This window comes from Cricetulus griseus, chromosome 5 (assembly GCF_003668045.3).
Source record: "Cricetulus griseus strain 17A/GY chromosome 5, alternate assembly CriGri-PICRH-1.0, whole genome shotgun sequence".
Lineage (NCBI taxonomy): Eukaryota > Metazoa > Chordata > Mammalia > Rodentia > Cricetidae > Cricetulus > Cricetulus griseus.
In genome coordinates, this window is record NC_048598.1 from 15,480,437 (window position 1) to 15,496,808 (window position 16,372).

General features: G+C 46.3%; 1 protein-coding gene across 1 annotated transcript in view; it reads right to left on the minus strand.

Moving 5' to 3' along the window:
• The window catches only part of Kif26b (kinesin family member 26B), a 399,825-nt gene that overhangs the window by 252,945 nt on the left and 130,508 nt on the right, over window positions 1–16,372 (minus strand). Inside the window, exon 3 of the mRNA XM_035445669.1 lies at window positions 4,816–5,349. Within this exon, the coding sequence (XP_035301560.1) occupies window positions 4,816–5,349 (534 nt within the window). The remainder of the gene's footprint in view (window positions 1–4,815; window positions 5,350–16,372) is intronic.

The window sequence follows — 16,372 nt, forward strand, 5'->3', positions numbered from 1 at the left end:
ATCGAATCCATTTAGATAACAGCAGTCTCAAGCTCTTTCGTCACGTTCACAAAGTCCTGCACAGGGTAGGGCAACCACAGACCAACCTGGACATGAAAGCCTCTCAGGGCCTTCCTCAGTCTAACACACAAAATGCATGAGCAGACTTAGAGCACTGCTTAAGCTTCAGATGCAGTTACGGAGCTCCCTTTTGACCGAGACCCTACCCATCACTCAGAAGACGTACGCACTCCTTTGGATGTTCATCCTGGATACCACATCCTTGAGAAATGTGCTGTACCTAGCCAAATACACAAACACATTCATTTTCCCATGTTCAGAGTTTATGGGTGGGGAGGGGTATAGAGAGAAACAATTCAATAGCCTTTCACCATCTAAAAACGGTGGCCTTTGTGACACCATAGTTTGTGATACTCTGAACCAAGGAGGAGTCTGGATAAGACCCCCTCCTCCCTTAGTGCAGAAGCCAGATGGCAACCCGCAGAAGTGGATTCCAGTGCCAGCGACCTGAGATTAACAGTCTTTGCTGTGGTCATTTACCATCGTGAGAGTGAATCAGGCCAAAGCAGCTATCAATCAAAAGGAGATAATTAATCTACAAATGACTATGAGAACTGATACACTCATGTCCTTTTAGTGTCAAAACTCGCATGGCCAAACAATGGCTGGTGAGCAAGTTCTGGTTTGTGTATACTTACATTACACCGAGCACCGAGTGTCTGTCTGAAAGGCAATAGAAGAAGTCAGGCTTTCAAAGGGTTCACCTCATCTTCGCCTATGAAACCAACTCTCAGAGACATTTCATGAGAAATGGTGTTTGTAGTTTGTTTCTCATTTCTGAGGTAATTTCAGTGCCTCCTAAATTACTCTTTTGCTTCCCTCTTGTGAGGCAGGGACTTCACAAAGGATATAGGCTCCCTGTTGGAAGCCTGTCCTCATTTGTCATCCCTGCTGCATCGGAGGTGCAGAAGGACGGCTTCCCCTTTAATAATATCTCCACGGGCTCAGGTTCCTGGGAGTGGAGGGGAACCCTGGACACTCATTAAACTCTAGAGGCTTCCCTGCTCAAGGAACACTTGTGGCTGCAGGCCAGAGGAAATGTGCTCCACAGAGCAAAGTGGGAGTAAGGGTGAGCAGGGAAGCTGCAGCTGGCTTTCAGAGCAGTCAACCATCTCTGACGAGCTGGCTAGACTGCGAGCTACATGATATTTACAGCAGGGAGATGTTCACAACAGGAGACACTCAGTCTGCCAGATCCAGAGCCCACGCCCCGGGGCATCAGGGTGACAACACATGGGATACTGATTCATAGCCAGACCCCAAATCTCTTTATCCCGGAGAGATTTCCTCTGGTCCCTTTAATCATTACTCAGGGGAAATTCATGAGTCCGTCAGCTCTGGAGTTGCCAATAAAATGTATCCAGGACAATTTCAAGATGGGAATTTGTACACATTGTCTTTGACTCTGACTTTAAGCCATAACAAGAGCTGGATTCAAGTTCTTCCTTACAGTCTCAGAATGGCCAAGTATCACCCCCACCCCTGTCTCACCTGCCAACCTCATGTGCAGTGTGCCTGGCCCCTCCATCACTGTGATGGCCACGGGACAGGAACCTGGGTTTCCAACCAAAGGAGGCAGTCACACCTAACTCCTAGCACAGTGCCTACTCCATGACAAAGGGCTTTTAAAAAGTAATTATTCTTGTACAAGAAACTCTCTTTCATCTGGGATGGGGCAGGAGATGAGGCAATGAGAATTATTGTTAATATATTATAAAAAGAATACATCCATAATCTCTTATTTTCCCTTTAGGCAACTTCCAGGTTGCTTCTCTCTCATACATCTCCATCCCTGGGTATTTTATATTAAAGCTGTGGTCCTAAATCCTTGTCCTGTGCCATCAGTCCTGGTATAGCAGCTGAGTCCATTGTATAGTCCAGATACTGGCTTTGATGGCTTCTACTGTGGAAGGTGAAATGTAATTCTCTGTGTAACATGAGTATATAGCTTGCACTATCAGAGACATGCTAAAAATACCACCTGGGTTGAAAACTGTTCAACTGGGCATGAGATTCACACTCACAAACCCGAAATGCCATCATTGATGTTTGTTATAGCCATTAGGATGCCTTACAGGGTAACAAAACCAAAATGCCATCATTGATGTTTGTTATAGCCATTAGAATGCCTCACAGGGTAACAAAACCGAAATGCCATCATTGATGTTTGTCATAGCCATTAGAATACCTTATAGGGTATCATGTCAATATCACACATATCACACATCATATCTTACTTCTTTCCTAGCAATGAGGTAATACAGTTTGTCTCACCACAGGCCCAAAAGCTATGAGGTTCTGAGAGTCAGTCTCCATTGTCAACACAACTGGGTTTAGAAACTCATGAGAAACATGCCACTGGGCATATCTGTGGGCTTAACTCTTAGGTAAGATTAACTGAGTAGCTGAGTCCAACCCTGAACATGGTTATATAAAAGATAAAGCCAGATGAACACCAGGATTCCCCTCTCTGCTTCTGTTCTGCCCATAATCAAGGAGGGAAGAAGTCTCAGCCAGATGCTATCATGGAGCAACTCGCATCCATACTTCCCCCACCATTACAGAGATGAACTAAAACTTCTTCCCGTAAAGTTGTCTTGCCACACATCCTGTCAGAGTGGTAAGGAAAGTAACTAATACAGAGGCTGGCCGATCAAAAACCGTAAGTGTGCTAAACCTTTCTCTTCTGTGACACCGTCACTTTCTATATCTGTTGTAATGATAGAATTCTATCACAGGGTCTGGGAAGACGGTTTAGTGGTTAAGAGCACTTGCTGCTCTTGCAGAGGACCCAGGTTCAAGTCCCAACATTTCCATGGTGGCTCACAACAGTCTGTACCTCTGGTTCTAGAGGCTCTGGCATCCTTTTCTGGCTTCTGCTGGCGCCAGGCACACATTCAATACACATACATGTATGCGAGCAAGAAACTCATAAACACAAAATTTAAAAACAAAAAGAAAAGACAGCTAAGACAGAGCCCTAGGCGATGACTTTCATAACTAGGCCATGCAGTCTCCTTAAAGGCTTCCTTGCTGGTTCCTTATCCTATTTATACAGTATATAAATATAGTTACATGATATAATGTGGTATATGTAGATCAACCACACAGAACTTCATCGAAAAGTCAAACGGTTCCTCAGCTTCTTCAGGTCAAAATAAGAATTGTTTTCCTTGTTGTTCTAGGTCTCAAAGGGGATTGCACAGGACCCAGGCAGGAAGGTTGGAAGCAACAGAGTTGGAAAGTCAGTGTTGGCCTGTCACTGGCTGTGTAGTCATAAGTCATTCATATTTCCTAAGCATCATGTTCCTTGACTACAAAAAGATCTAACCATTTTCTCCTTGCCTTACAGGCCCACTGCAGGGTTAAATAAAATTATTTGGGGGAACTATAAGGTACTTAAATTTTATCAGCCACATTGAGTTCATTTTATGCTTCCCTGTATTTCTCCTGCATGTCACAAGCTGCTCTGTGTACTCTCAGTTGGTTTGTTTTGCTTCTGGGCACATAGGTGTGTTGGCTTTCCCAGTTTCTCCTGCAGGGAATTGGGGCTAGAGTCTGGATTCTTGACAGTAGAATATGAATGGAAGCACTGTATACCCAGGCTAAAACCACCGTGGGAGCCTCCGCACCTTCCCTTCATTTCTTGGCTGGTTACAGAAGACCTTGTGGACAACTCTTGAGGCCCCTGAAAGATGGGGACACATTTGATGAAGGAAGTCTGAGTCTCTATATGATAAGGAAATGCTGTTCACCGCATATGACACAGCACAGACGAGACGTGATCTGGCTTGTTCAGAATCACCTAATATACCAGTTACCCTCCTAACACCCCATAACTATGGCCACCTCTCCACATCAGTGACAGTCAAGAGTCTATGCCAGTCCCTCCCCACACAGCAGACACAGAGGACAGAAGACACGTGTTGACTTTGACCCTCATCCAATAGAAAGCTCCCCTGGGAAAAAAATCAGGACAAATTATTTTTCCTATATTTAGGTTTGGTTTGTTTGGTTTGTGTTTATTTGGGTGTTTTTGAGATGAGGCTTCACTATGTACCTCAGGCTGGCTCTGTAGTCCAGGCTGGCCTGAAACTCTAAATTCTTCTGTCTTCCTGGTGCTGGGATACACTACCATGTCTAGATAAGAAAATTTTTCTTTCAGATTAGAAATCTGCTCTCTCACTTTCATATAAGGAGACCCAAGAGCAGTGCTCATTTCAGTACCTACAGAGGAGAAAGGAGGAAACCAAGGGAGGAAGGCTTCTGTGACCAGGTCCAACATAAAGATGAGTCTCAGACAGAAAAAGAAAAAATGACCACCAAGGTAGGAGAGCTTCTTTGTGCAAAGTTGTTTTGCTAGCATGTGTTCAGGTCAGGGTATTGGGCCAGTCTGAGAATTTCCAGGCTTTCACTCATAATCACTATCCCACACAGTAAAGCTGGTGGCTAGGAAGCCCTTGGTGCTGCCCAAACCAACAAGATCCCTTCGGGGTGGGGTGGAGATATTAATTGAGCAAGAAGTGGTTAGGAATTGGGAGTTGATAGATATTCTCTCAAAGCATGCAGGCCTGGCTGGAGCTCCTTGGTGAGAACTCTGTGGAGTTATATAGAGGCATGAAGCCATTGACCTAGGAGCTACTAGAAGGAAAAGTAGATACAGCCTATGGCTGCCTCAACTTTTAACTTCTACAGGGAGATCTGGAGTGTGTACTCATTCCACTCTTGTATTTCCCTGCTTGTAGAGGTGCTTACCTGGTAGGGGTACAGGGTAACCCCATTGGTTCTTGAAAGGGACCAGGTGCCATCCAGATATTGGTGAGCCTGAATGGCCACCGAGTTAAGGATGTTCCCATTACTGGGACTGGTGGCCATCTGGAGGCTGACCTTGGCCTGGTGGGTTGGGGATCCACCCTTCTTTTCTGCACCGTTGCTGACCCCAAGGCTGTTGGGTTTGCCGCTGTGTTTGTTGACAAGGCCTGTGTAGGTAGAGGTGGCATAGGGGGCAGGCACAAAGGCCCACTCCCTGGGTTGCTGGAGCCCACCCACGTGCCGGGACCCCACCAGCGTGGGAATGCTGGAGATCGGAGGGGGTGAGCCCAGAGAGGCGTCATAGTGCTCGCTGCCTGCTGCCTGCTCCAAGGTGAGCACCATTTGGATGGCTTCCTGCTTTAGCTGGTTCAGGTGTGTGGCACAAATGTCACAGCGGTTGTCTCGGTCATTCCATGACTTCCTGATGGTATTAGGGACTTGGAGTTTGTCGTGAATCACCGCAGAGAAAGCAGGGTCCTAGAGAACACACAAGCAGAAAAAAGGAACAGGGTGTAACTTAATGCTAGCAAGTCCAGTTTAGATGACTACAGCCCAAGAGTTTGACTGTTTGATCAGCGTCCACCAGGAAGGAGCTTGACCAGGAGGAGCATCAAATGGTGGACACATGCAAGAGCTAGGTGCTGAAAACTTTAAAGACACTAAACAAAACACAATCTCTAAGTACCCCTGCTGCTCAGTCAAAGGAAAACATTTTAGATTCTCCTATGTTCATAAAATAATTATGGACAAGCTGCACCCTCCTGAGTCCAGTATGGTGGGGGTGAGTGCCCCATTGTGGGCAGCACAGAGCTGGCAAGTGCCACTTGTGACTGGGAACAGACAGTCTATTCTGCTGAACTTTGGCCTCAACCACATGTGTGCTAAGTCAGTGCCGCAAGGAAGAAGACTAACCAAATAGATTCTAGATCCAGGATTCAGCCTGCTCCAGCAGCCAACACGACTCTGCCCACACCTCGTATTGTCACAGACACTGTGAGGAGCTGTCCTCTGTACCTGCTTTGCAACTTCCTGACTAGTCCAAGATGCTTCCTCCACCAAACGCTCCACCTAAAACTATTAAAAATCTTCAGCCGGCTGTAGTGGCTCACACCTGAACCTGGTTCACGCCAGCACTGGAGCTGAGAAGTGCTATGAAGGGAGGCCTCTTTCTCAACCCCCCTCTCCCATATCTTGTGCTCCAAGGTCATATCTAAAAGATAAGTGTGGGGGGTGGGGTGGGGGGTAATGAAGACACTGTCTCTCATTCACTTTGCTTTAACTTGTGCAGAAATAGAATTACATAAAGAAATAGCTCTGGGTGTCAAAACATTTCCCAGTGCTGTTCCTCGTGCCCCTGGAGATCTGCATGACCTTAGACACCTTACTGGTTGCACTGAAACTCTCCTCACTCATGTAGCCGCTGTGTCCTATCCTTGATGTAATACCTTCCAGCTCCATGACTTTATTTGTGGGGAAAGTGGGATAGGACAGTACAGCCCATGCGTGTATGAACAGAACTTCCTCAGCACAGTTTGGGCCCAGCAGAATTTGCAAAATTCAATGGCTATTGAGAGTAACAGATGAAGCTCATCTCAGGAGCCAACAAAAGTGCCCTTCAGAAAAGTGCTGTCAGTTTTTATGGAGCAGAGGCGCATCTGGACTGAGTGGCGCATACGGAAGGCAAGGCGGGGCAGCCAGGGTGGGCAGGAAGGTCGTCAGTGGGATGTTAGTTCCTAATCGAGATCTGTCTGGATGATGGGCCCCAGCATTTTGGTTTCCCTGTTTAACTACCCTAAGCAGCTCCTCATCGTGCACTGATTAATTGATTAATAAATCAAGAGGCCTCTTCACAGAGCAGCAGAGAGGAAGGCTCCTGAGGCGGAAACCCAAGGCAGCCTCTAAAGTGTCTGGAGCAATAGGAGGTCTGGATGATCAGGTTCCCCCTGGAGAAGCCATGCATGCAAACCAGATGAGGGTCACTCATGGCATCCTCCTAAGAGGCAGCTGCTTTGTCCAGACAGTCCTTAATCACAGCTCAAGAGCATGTGGGACCCAAAAGAACTGCTGAAATGTGAGGGGTGGGGATTCTAGAATTTAGAGATTACCAAAAAGGCAGATCCAAAAAGATGAAAACTTTGGAGTACCCATAGACATCTTGACCACTTACTCGTGCGTGATTTTTTTTCACTTCAAGAGTCAAAGAACACCCATAGCCAACCACATATGCCTTCAAGCCACCAATAATCTATTGGGTTTCAAGAGGCCTTGGTTTAGTTGCTTATTTAAAATGCTTTCATGGGGATGGGACTGTAACTCCATTGGTAGAGTTTGGTTATCATGCCCAAAACCTTGGGTTTGATCCAAGACACCATATAAACCTGATGTGGTGATGTAAGCCTTCTGTTCCAGGACTGGGGAAGTGGAGGTAGGAGTATCAGAAGTTCAAGGTCATTCTATCTATAGAGTGAGTTACAGGGCATGCTGGGCTACATAAGACCCTGTCTAAAATATTGCCTTTGTTACCTTAATCGTCAGGAAGATGTCCCACAGTAAGGCGGTGGCTACAAGAGAAAGCATTGCACACTTTGTGGTGTTTTGGATTTGGAGTGTGTGGCTTAGATTCCAGGTTTGATTGACACAGAAACACATCTGCCCTACGGAGCTCAGGAGCTACCCCTGGTTCTGAGAAGCCTTTCACCCTTCTCTTTGATTCCCCCCCCCTCACCTGAAGTGATCCCTTCTCTATTTAGCTTGTTGCTGCTGTTCATAGCTTAGTTTCCAACATTTAACAAATTGATAGGTTAGCTTCACACCAACCTGGGGGGCTGCAGACAATTCCTGTCCTATGTGAGTTCATATCCAGAGGACCTTCTTGGTTCCCAGATTAGCAAATGCCACACCCTTCTACTGTCCCTTTAGTCTGATCTGAAGTGACTCCAGGATCCATCAACACAGGCACACCATGGAGCCCTGCAGCTCTTTGATCCACAAGCCATGTTTGAGGGCTCTGGCTCCTCACCACTCCTTTCCACACACAACCAACACCAACCCTAAGAGAGCCAACTAATCCACTAAGGCCACAGTTGGGCTACTTCCAGTATGTTGGCTCAGGCAGCCTAGTTGTCAGTGACCCCCTGCTGACTCCAGCAGAGGAAAGCTAAGACAATTGTTGAATAAAGAATAAATTGCTGGATGATAGCCAAGAGACGTTCCTTTACTTAAGCAACCCTTGATCCAAAAGCCCACAAGAGCTCATATCACCCTAAGGTTTCAACAAGTTAAGAGAGACATCTACGGGAAGCAATATGCCTTTTTAGGGCTTTTCCACACATTATCAATATTTTAATTTGACTATTGACTTCAAACAGGAATGGGTCAACAGACATGATTTTCTGTATGAGCTAAATAGAGGGAATTCAGTGTCAAATGACAGTGGAAACAAACGGCAGGAGTCATTCTGAGTCACGAACAGCATGTGCTGAGCATTCCTGACATGGACACAGAGAGTTCCTGCAGGGCCCAGAAAATGGATGCAGGAGAAACCACTGCAATAGCAAACCCAGAGAAAGACAGCCAGGCACCCAGCCTGACATCTGCTTTGCTCGTGGGTCTTGAGATATTTGTGCTGTCTGCTTCGGACCTACCTTGTGACCTCGGGAAACAGCCAAATTGGAACAGCACGAGCCACACCCCAGCAGAATGCCCCTATTTCAATACCTCCACTTTTACTTCAGCACGTATGAAAAGTAGCCATTGGTGCCTATGCAACATTTTTCAACCTAAGCTTTTAACCTCAAAGTACTCTCATCTTTCAGAGAAAATATGCAAAATTGTTTTTGTCTTATCTCTCACACAAAAGAGAACTTGAGCAGATATTTGGGCACCTGACTTCCTCTGAAGGAAGTGGGCGGTGAAGTTAATGCTCTCACATCTCAATTGTCACAGTTAGCAATGACCACGAAAGAACACAGAAAACCCCATAACGTGGCTTTCTGGTGCCATCAATGTTTTGACACTTGTCCCAAGAGTATCTCAGGAAGATGGGTTTCCTGCCATAAGCCACAGGCTCTCTCTCAGTCAAATGACTCCCTCAGACTGGGTCACACATCCGGGAGACTTCATTCTCCAGATAATCACACCCAAGTCCATGGCCTCAGTGTCCACCTGCACCGTCACCATGGTGTCAAGGAACTTCCTTTCTGTCCCTGCCTGCTCATCCTCCGAAACCCTACCCCTTCAAACGAACAACGCCAAACTAAATTCCTTTGCCCCTAACTCTTCCTTCATCCCGGTAATCACCACCTAAGCAAAGAATATAATTAGCTCTCAAGGGGCCCCTGGTTAGAAATCTGGGATCATCTTTGTCTGCTTTTCATTCCCATCTCATCACCAAACTGGCTAAGTGGAAATTCCTAGAAGGCCTCAACTTACCGCTCGCCTGCATGCTGCTGCCTCCACAGCCAGGGCCAGGTTCACCTACCCTCTGATGCCCACAGCCATGTTAATGGATTTAGCATCCCCCACTTTACATGGTCCCCTCACACTTCACCCCGGCCTCCTTCTACCCCTGTAATGATTGTAATAAAACACACGATGACATCATCTCCCCTTTTTCAAACTTCAATTCTAAAGCCCCCATGTTGTGTTGGTCGTGTATTTGTACAGTTATTTCTCCACCAGACTCTCAGCTGTGTGAGAGAAAAATATTCTTTTGGCTTTTAAGACCTTAAATTGTTAGCACAATACTTATTACTCAGGAATCTCACAAGAACTACTTGTGAAATGAATGAATGAATGAGTGAATGAATGACAAAGACGCAATCTAGGCTAAAGCAGTTAAGTAACAAATTTATTCTGTGCCCATCACTCGTTTGCTTTTTTATAAATGAGTCTCTGCTAATATGCATCTTACATGTTCTCCCAAAGTCTCAGGAACTAAGGCTTTGGCCCCCAGAGTGCTACTATACCTTTAAGAGATGGGATCTAATGAGAGGTCTTTGGGAAATTTGAGCAGGTCTTTGAAAGGGACCCTGGCCCCTTCCTACCTCTTATTTCCTGGTGGGGAAGTGATCCGTTTTACTCTGACATGAGCTCTCCACCATTGCCACCTGATACCCTCACCAGAGAGCTGAAAGCAGTTGCCCACCTGACCATGAACTGAAATCTATGAGACCAAATATACTTCTAATTTTATGTTGGTCATCTCAGGTGTTTGCTCTAGTGATGGCCAGCTGACTGAAGGGACACTGAATCTCAGGCTCAGCTTCCCAGTCAGAACAGCTGCGCCTAGCTAAAGAGCCACGTGTGGTCACCTGCTTTCACTGCTCCTTAATATTAGAATAGATTCTTTGGCCTCCGTTAACCTTTTCATCTCTTCCCTAAATTTCCAAAAGAGTAACATTTACATAAAAAGCACTAAAACCATTGTTCTCTAGTCATCAGTACATCTGAGAAATTCTGAACTAGTATTCATTCCATTTGTGGTTCACTGAGGCTGGCCCCCTAGCAAGAAGACTCTCGATGGATGAGGAGGGACGGGTAATGAGGGCTATTGAATCTGCAGGGCTCAGTCAAGAAAACACTGGCCAGGCAACCAGTGCTGCTTTTGGATGCTCCTGGTTGCTTTCTGAGTTTCAGCCTCTGAGGGGTAGGTTGCTTAGCAATAAATGCTAATGCCACTGTTGAGGGCAGGGTGATTTTGTGCATTATTTTAGCCAAAAGAGTGCTTTGCGTGTGTTCCTCCAAAGCCTCTGGGTCTGTGATGAAGGCAACAGCTGGAGTCAGCATCCAGCATGTGTTGTACAAATTCCTGGTGATGTTTGCTCCTGGTTTATTATTCTAGAGGCCTCTAGCGACAGGCTGCACAAGATTTAAGCAGTTCTTCAAAGGCAGTTTCTTTCCACTTTGTTCCTAAAGTTTCTCCCTCCATAAACAACTGTCCCTAGAGGCCTGGAATAGAAGATGGGGCCCTGAGAATCAAATGTTTTATTTTGCACAGCAGGCAGCCTCCCAGATCAAGGGGTTTACCTTCACACTCTGGAGATTCCCCCCTGGCCTAGGGTTTGCATTCCCACCCTGACACCTTTCCCGTTGAGTGGCCTTTCACCCTGGGTGTTCTTTACAGCTACTCTGCTCCCTAAAACAGGTGTCCTTATTAATGAGTCTTCTGAAGGCAAATTGCAAGACTGAAAGCATATAAATCAATAGATAGCAAACCTTAGGTATAACAGAACCAGTGACAACTGTTTATTCCCATTAGAGTCCAAATATTTGGATACAACTGTCTCTCAGAGAAGTGAGGTTTCTACTTTGAGAGAGTGTAGCCATAGCCTGTGAGCAAGGGCAGTTTAAACACTAGTGGGGGACTCCCCACCCCCAAACACTTCTGGGGTTTTTTTATGTCCTTTCCAGCTTCCTGAGTTTCCATGTCATTTTCCCCAGAGGTTTGATGGTGGAGGTTTGAAAGCAGAGGCTTTGTGAGATCTAAAGAGGACATTGCCCAGGGTCCCCTTCAACCTCTTAGTATGTTGGATCTACTCATCAAGAATCAATGGAGAAAGCTCAAGTCAGTATCCTTTATTCTGGCTGTTTGAGGAATTCCCAGACCACAGACAATGGCTGTGTCTACCCCTGGAGAGGAGCCAGGAAACAAATTAGAGTGTTGGGCAAAGTCATGACGTGTCACTGTTCTTTGCAGGAAGGGTACCAGCCTCAAGGGCTCTGCCATCCTCACTGATGCAATGTGTGAACTGAAGTTAGTCCCTCAGTGGGTCCCTCTGATTGGCAGGGGACACATTCTCCACAGCGAGAAGCCTATGTGAGAGAGCCTGCTCACAGTTCTACTTCATTAGCGTACAATATCAATGGAAATGTCTGGCTGCCTTTCCTGGACCCAGGATTCGTCACCATTGTAAGTCTGTTCTGTGAGCCAGTAGCACTTCCCCAGTAATGAAGATCACACATTGGTGTGCACATGAATGTGAACCCTGGTGTGAGAGAGAAAGAAAAAAAAAAAAAAAGGAAAGGCATGCCAGGTAATGAGCTCAGAAAGACCAAGGGAAAAACCCCACCGGAGGGAGAAATATTAATGTCAGAGCAAAGTTGTTTTACATAAGACACCAAATTAGGCAGAGATGTCACGATTGGGCCCAGGCTGCGTGATTCTTCCCTGGACCACTGCAGAGATGTGGACCTCTTGAGCAAGTGCGGTTAAGCAAGTGTGTTCAGCTCAACGGTACTAAGGGTGGGTGGCAAGCAATTAATAGGACATGAAAAGGTGCTGTAGATAAGAGTGTCCTGCTCAAACACACATGCATGTTCTCCGCCTCTCACTGTGGAACATCACATGCCTCTCCTGTTACTGCAACTGAGCCAGTGCCAACACCATGCTCTTGAATATCCCAAAGTGCACCCAGAGACAGGGGTGAGGAAAACACAGTGACGAAGTTAAATACCTAAAACAGAGCAGTTCTGTCAAAACATGAGGTGTCCACCAGAGTGCAGAGGAGGAAAGATGCCCTGTCCTGGATCCTAGAAACCAGATGGCACCACGTGTCATCATTCCTGCACGTGTGTTTGTGGTGTCAGTGCTGTGTGGTCATAATGCACGGGCACAGGTAGAGAGAGAGTGCTCACGTATGTGTGTGTGTGTGTGTGTGTACTTGTAGGCAGAGATTAATATTGGTTATCTTCCTTGCTCACACTCTACATTACATACTGAGGCAGAGCAGGGTCTCCCCTGAACTCGGAACTCCCCAATTCATCTACCTTGTTAGCCAGTGTGATCTACTGATCTCCCATGTATTTGGATACAGGCAGGGTACCATAGCTGCCATCATTCATGTAGGTGCTGTGGATACAAACTCTAGTCCTCATGCTTATGCAGCAAACCACTGAGCCACCCCAGCCCTCAAAACATGATTTTGAAAAGTTCATGAATTATCTGAAAGCTAAGCAAGTTATTTCTCATCAGGATCACAGGGAGAGATACTCTGTCAAGGTCATGGGCTTTCCAATTAGCTACCATGACAGTTCCACAGGTTCTTTCCAAATTTTTTGGAGGAGTGTGGGAGGCTCAGGCCCTGGCTCTACCACTCAGTACCCATAACCAGGAACCATTGTTTGGTTCTTTTTTTTTTAAACCTAAACATACTTTAGCGCCCCCCCCATAAGAATGTGAACTTATATCATACCTATTTTATTTGGTAAGGATAAAATGTGATGTATATGTAACATTTTAGCACAGTCCTTGACTTGCTAATAAGTGGCAGTAGTTATTACTAGTGTTAGGTAAGACACAGTAGCTCTTTCCATTATGGTTACTCTGTGTATCTAACACACCCTGGTATAGGCTTCATACTTCAGATGGTAGCGGCGTCAGTGGCAAGGGTGGTGATAATGCTGGGAATTACCTTACAGATTACTTTATCCAGAAGAACTGAGCATGTGTTTTTATAACAACAGAGAGAAGAGATATAGATATAGATATAGATATAGATATATGATCTCAGGTACGCACCTCTATAGCTGGAGAAGTTGACAACTTAAGAACTTGCATTTCTTGGGCTGCTCCCTAAATGGCTCCTAGTTTCTTCTCTATTTTAAAAGGTTCAACTAACCAACAAGTTGTTAGTTTCCATGGCAGCTGAGCCTATGATTTTCACTGGAATGGGCCCACTGAAAGTGGACCTTATACTCCCCTCAAGGGGAGTCATTTGGGCTGGCAGGGATGGCTCAGTAGATAAAGTGTTTCCTTGTACAAGATTGAGGACCTATGCTGGGCGTTGGTGGCGCACTCCTTTAATCCCAGCACTCGGGAGGCAGAGGCAGGCGGATCTCTGTGAGTTCGAGGCCAGCCTGGTCTCCAGAGCGAGTGCCAGGATAGGCTCCAAAGCCACAGAGAAACCCTGTCTTGAAAAACCAAAAAAAGAAAGGAAGAAAGGAAGGAAGGAAGGAAGGAAGGAAGGAAGGAAGGAAGGAAGGAAGGAAGAAAGAAAGAAAGAAAGAAAGAAAGAAAGAAAGAAAGAAAAGATTGAGGACTTGATTTCGAATCCCCAGCACCCGTAAAGAGCCAGGAGCAGCAGCTCACATCTGTAACCTGGCTCTAGGGGCATCTAGATGGGTGGATTCCAGGGGACTCTCTGGCCTCCAGGTGCAGTAAACAAGGCAGAGTAACACTGGATGATACTCAACAGTGACCTCTGGCCTCACATGCACATGCAGAGGCCCATGCAGATGAAATTGCACACACACACACACACACACACACACACACACACACACACACACACACCATGAGTGATGCTAACTAGGCACTCTGCTAGATGTGCAGTGTGATGAACAGCTGACTAGTGTCTCCCCCGAGCTGACCATCTCCACCAAGGACGGGTAAAAAGAGGAAGATGACTCCATGTTAGCATTGCTAACTTCACACCTAAGACTCTTTTTCCAGTTAATACATTCCCTGGGAAAACAGGTTCAATTCACAGCTATGTTTACAGCCTCCGATAAGGAAGCATACTCCTGCCATATTACCAAACCGCTTCCCATACATCCAAGTTCACAGTTACGGCACAAACCTGAACCCTGAACTTTGAAATACAAGGATAATCAAGATTCTGGTGTGACATACTAGGCTCTTTTGCTTTCCAATTGCTGACGTTCATGAACTCCACAAGCATGTCCCTGTGCAGGCCGCAGGCCACCAGCTCGGGCAGGAATGAAATACACCGGTTCTGTGGGAAGTTCTAGCTGTGTAGGGCTGTTTAGAATCCGTTAACTAACTACGCAACTCCCTTTAATTGAGTTTATATGTATGAAACGCTGTCAATGTACTCAGCTGCATTTTCCTGGATTTACTACAAAATGTGAAATTCTTAAAATGTAGTTATGGGATTTTTAAAGAACAAAAGGCTGAAAAGTTCTGTTCTGAACTATCCCAGAGCAAATTTTACTGCTTCAACAGTTCCCCAAGATGCTTGTGGCCCGGGGCTCCAGGCCTCACCTAACTGCTGAGACTGACTGTCAGACCCCGCCCTGCCTGCTCAGGGATCTCCTTGTAGGGTCAGCAGGGACTCCCTCTGTCCCACGGAAGTCCTTGCAACCCTCTTCCACCACACCCTTTCTCTGTCTGTACCCTGCTCTGGTAACCGTTCCTACCTGCCCTTGAGACCATGGGACACGTTGGGAGGGTAAAGGGTTTGCTCATTATTGTCACTGGGGATGGCTTTGTGGGTGTGTGCACTTCTGTCCAAACATACCAAAGTGGACATTTTAAATGTTTGCCCTTGCTCACTTACATAGTCATCAAGCAAACACACACACACACACACACACACACACACACACACACACACACACACACCCCTTGCTCATTCATGGAGGGCACAGCGTCAGTCTGTTCCGAGTCATGGGACTTGGCAAACACTTCCTTATGAGAGAGGTGCGTGTTCTATCGTCAGAATCACAGCAAATTCCCAGGAGGCAGAAAGCGTGTCATGATGTTTCATCTCGAGGGTAACCTCCATTCTTGCCTCCCGGAGTCTGTTCTCAAGATGGTAACCAGGCTGAGACATTTCAGTGTCCTGACAGGACAGGAGGGCTTGTCGGGCCCCCACATCCTTTTAATCCCCTCTGTCAAGATGCTGCTCCACCATACCCCCTGCCTGAGAAACCCCTAAGCAGGCAGGCCACGCCTTCCCTTAGTTGCCCGGTGGGTATGTGGTGGAATCTTGGAAGAGGGGCTCTGGAATCCATGAGCTAAGGAGCACTCTAGGAGGTCACAGAGGAATGGGAGGGAAGGGAGACAGACATGACAAGAGGAGAAGGGACACCTGACTCATTGGTTCATGTGTGTGACCTTAGTTGTGGGCTGAACAGAAGTAGATGAGAAACCCCTGTCCTCCCAAGTGACTGTGTCTCCCATGAGAAACTTAGTGTAGGTGACCATTCTTCACCATGAGTATCCCAGGTATGATAAGTGGTTCTTGAGTTACAGCTCAAAGGCTAAAGACAGAATCATGTCATACAAGACTTTCTCACTGGGTTCCCTCTGGCTGTCAGTGGTGCTCAGAGACCCAGGAGACAATTTAAAAAACCATTCAGTTGGTTCGTTTTGTTTTCTGTCATAACTGGGAAGGGGTAATGACAGCTAGCGGTTAGAGGTAAGGATGCTGTTACAAAGATTGCACCTTCCCCCTGACCTTTAATAAATAATTATCTACCCCAACTAACTCTATGCCATGGCAGAAACCATAACCTTTACCCACTCAGAGGATCCCTCCTCATGACTCTCAATAGAGAAATGTCTCTTGCGTGGGTAATGAGGCTGGTATTTTATACACAGACACACAGCCAAGCTCTTCCCTTCCTTAGTTTCCCTTGGTCATAAACACTAAACACTAAATGGCTTATTCCTTTAATGTTCTACCTCAACTGAAGCTGACAGTGAGCTGGGCCGGGAGGGTGTGTGACATCCTTCACACTACTTAGAAACAACACA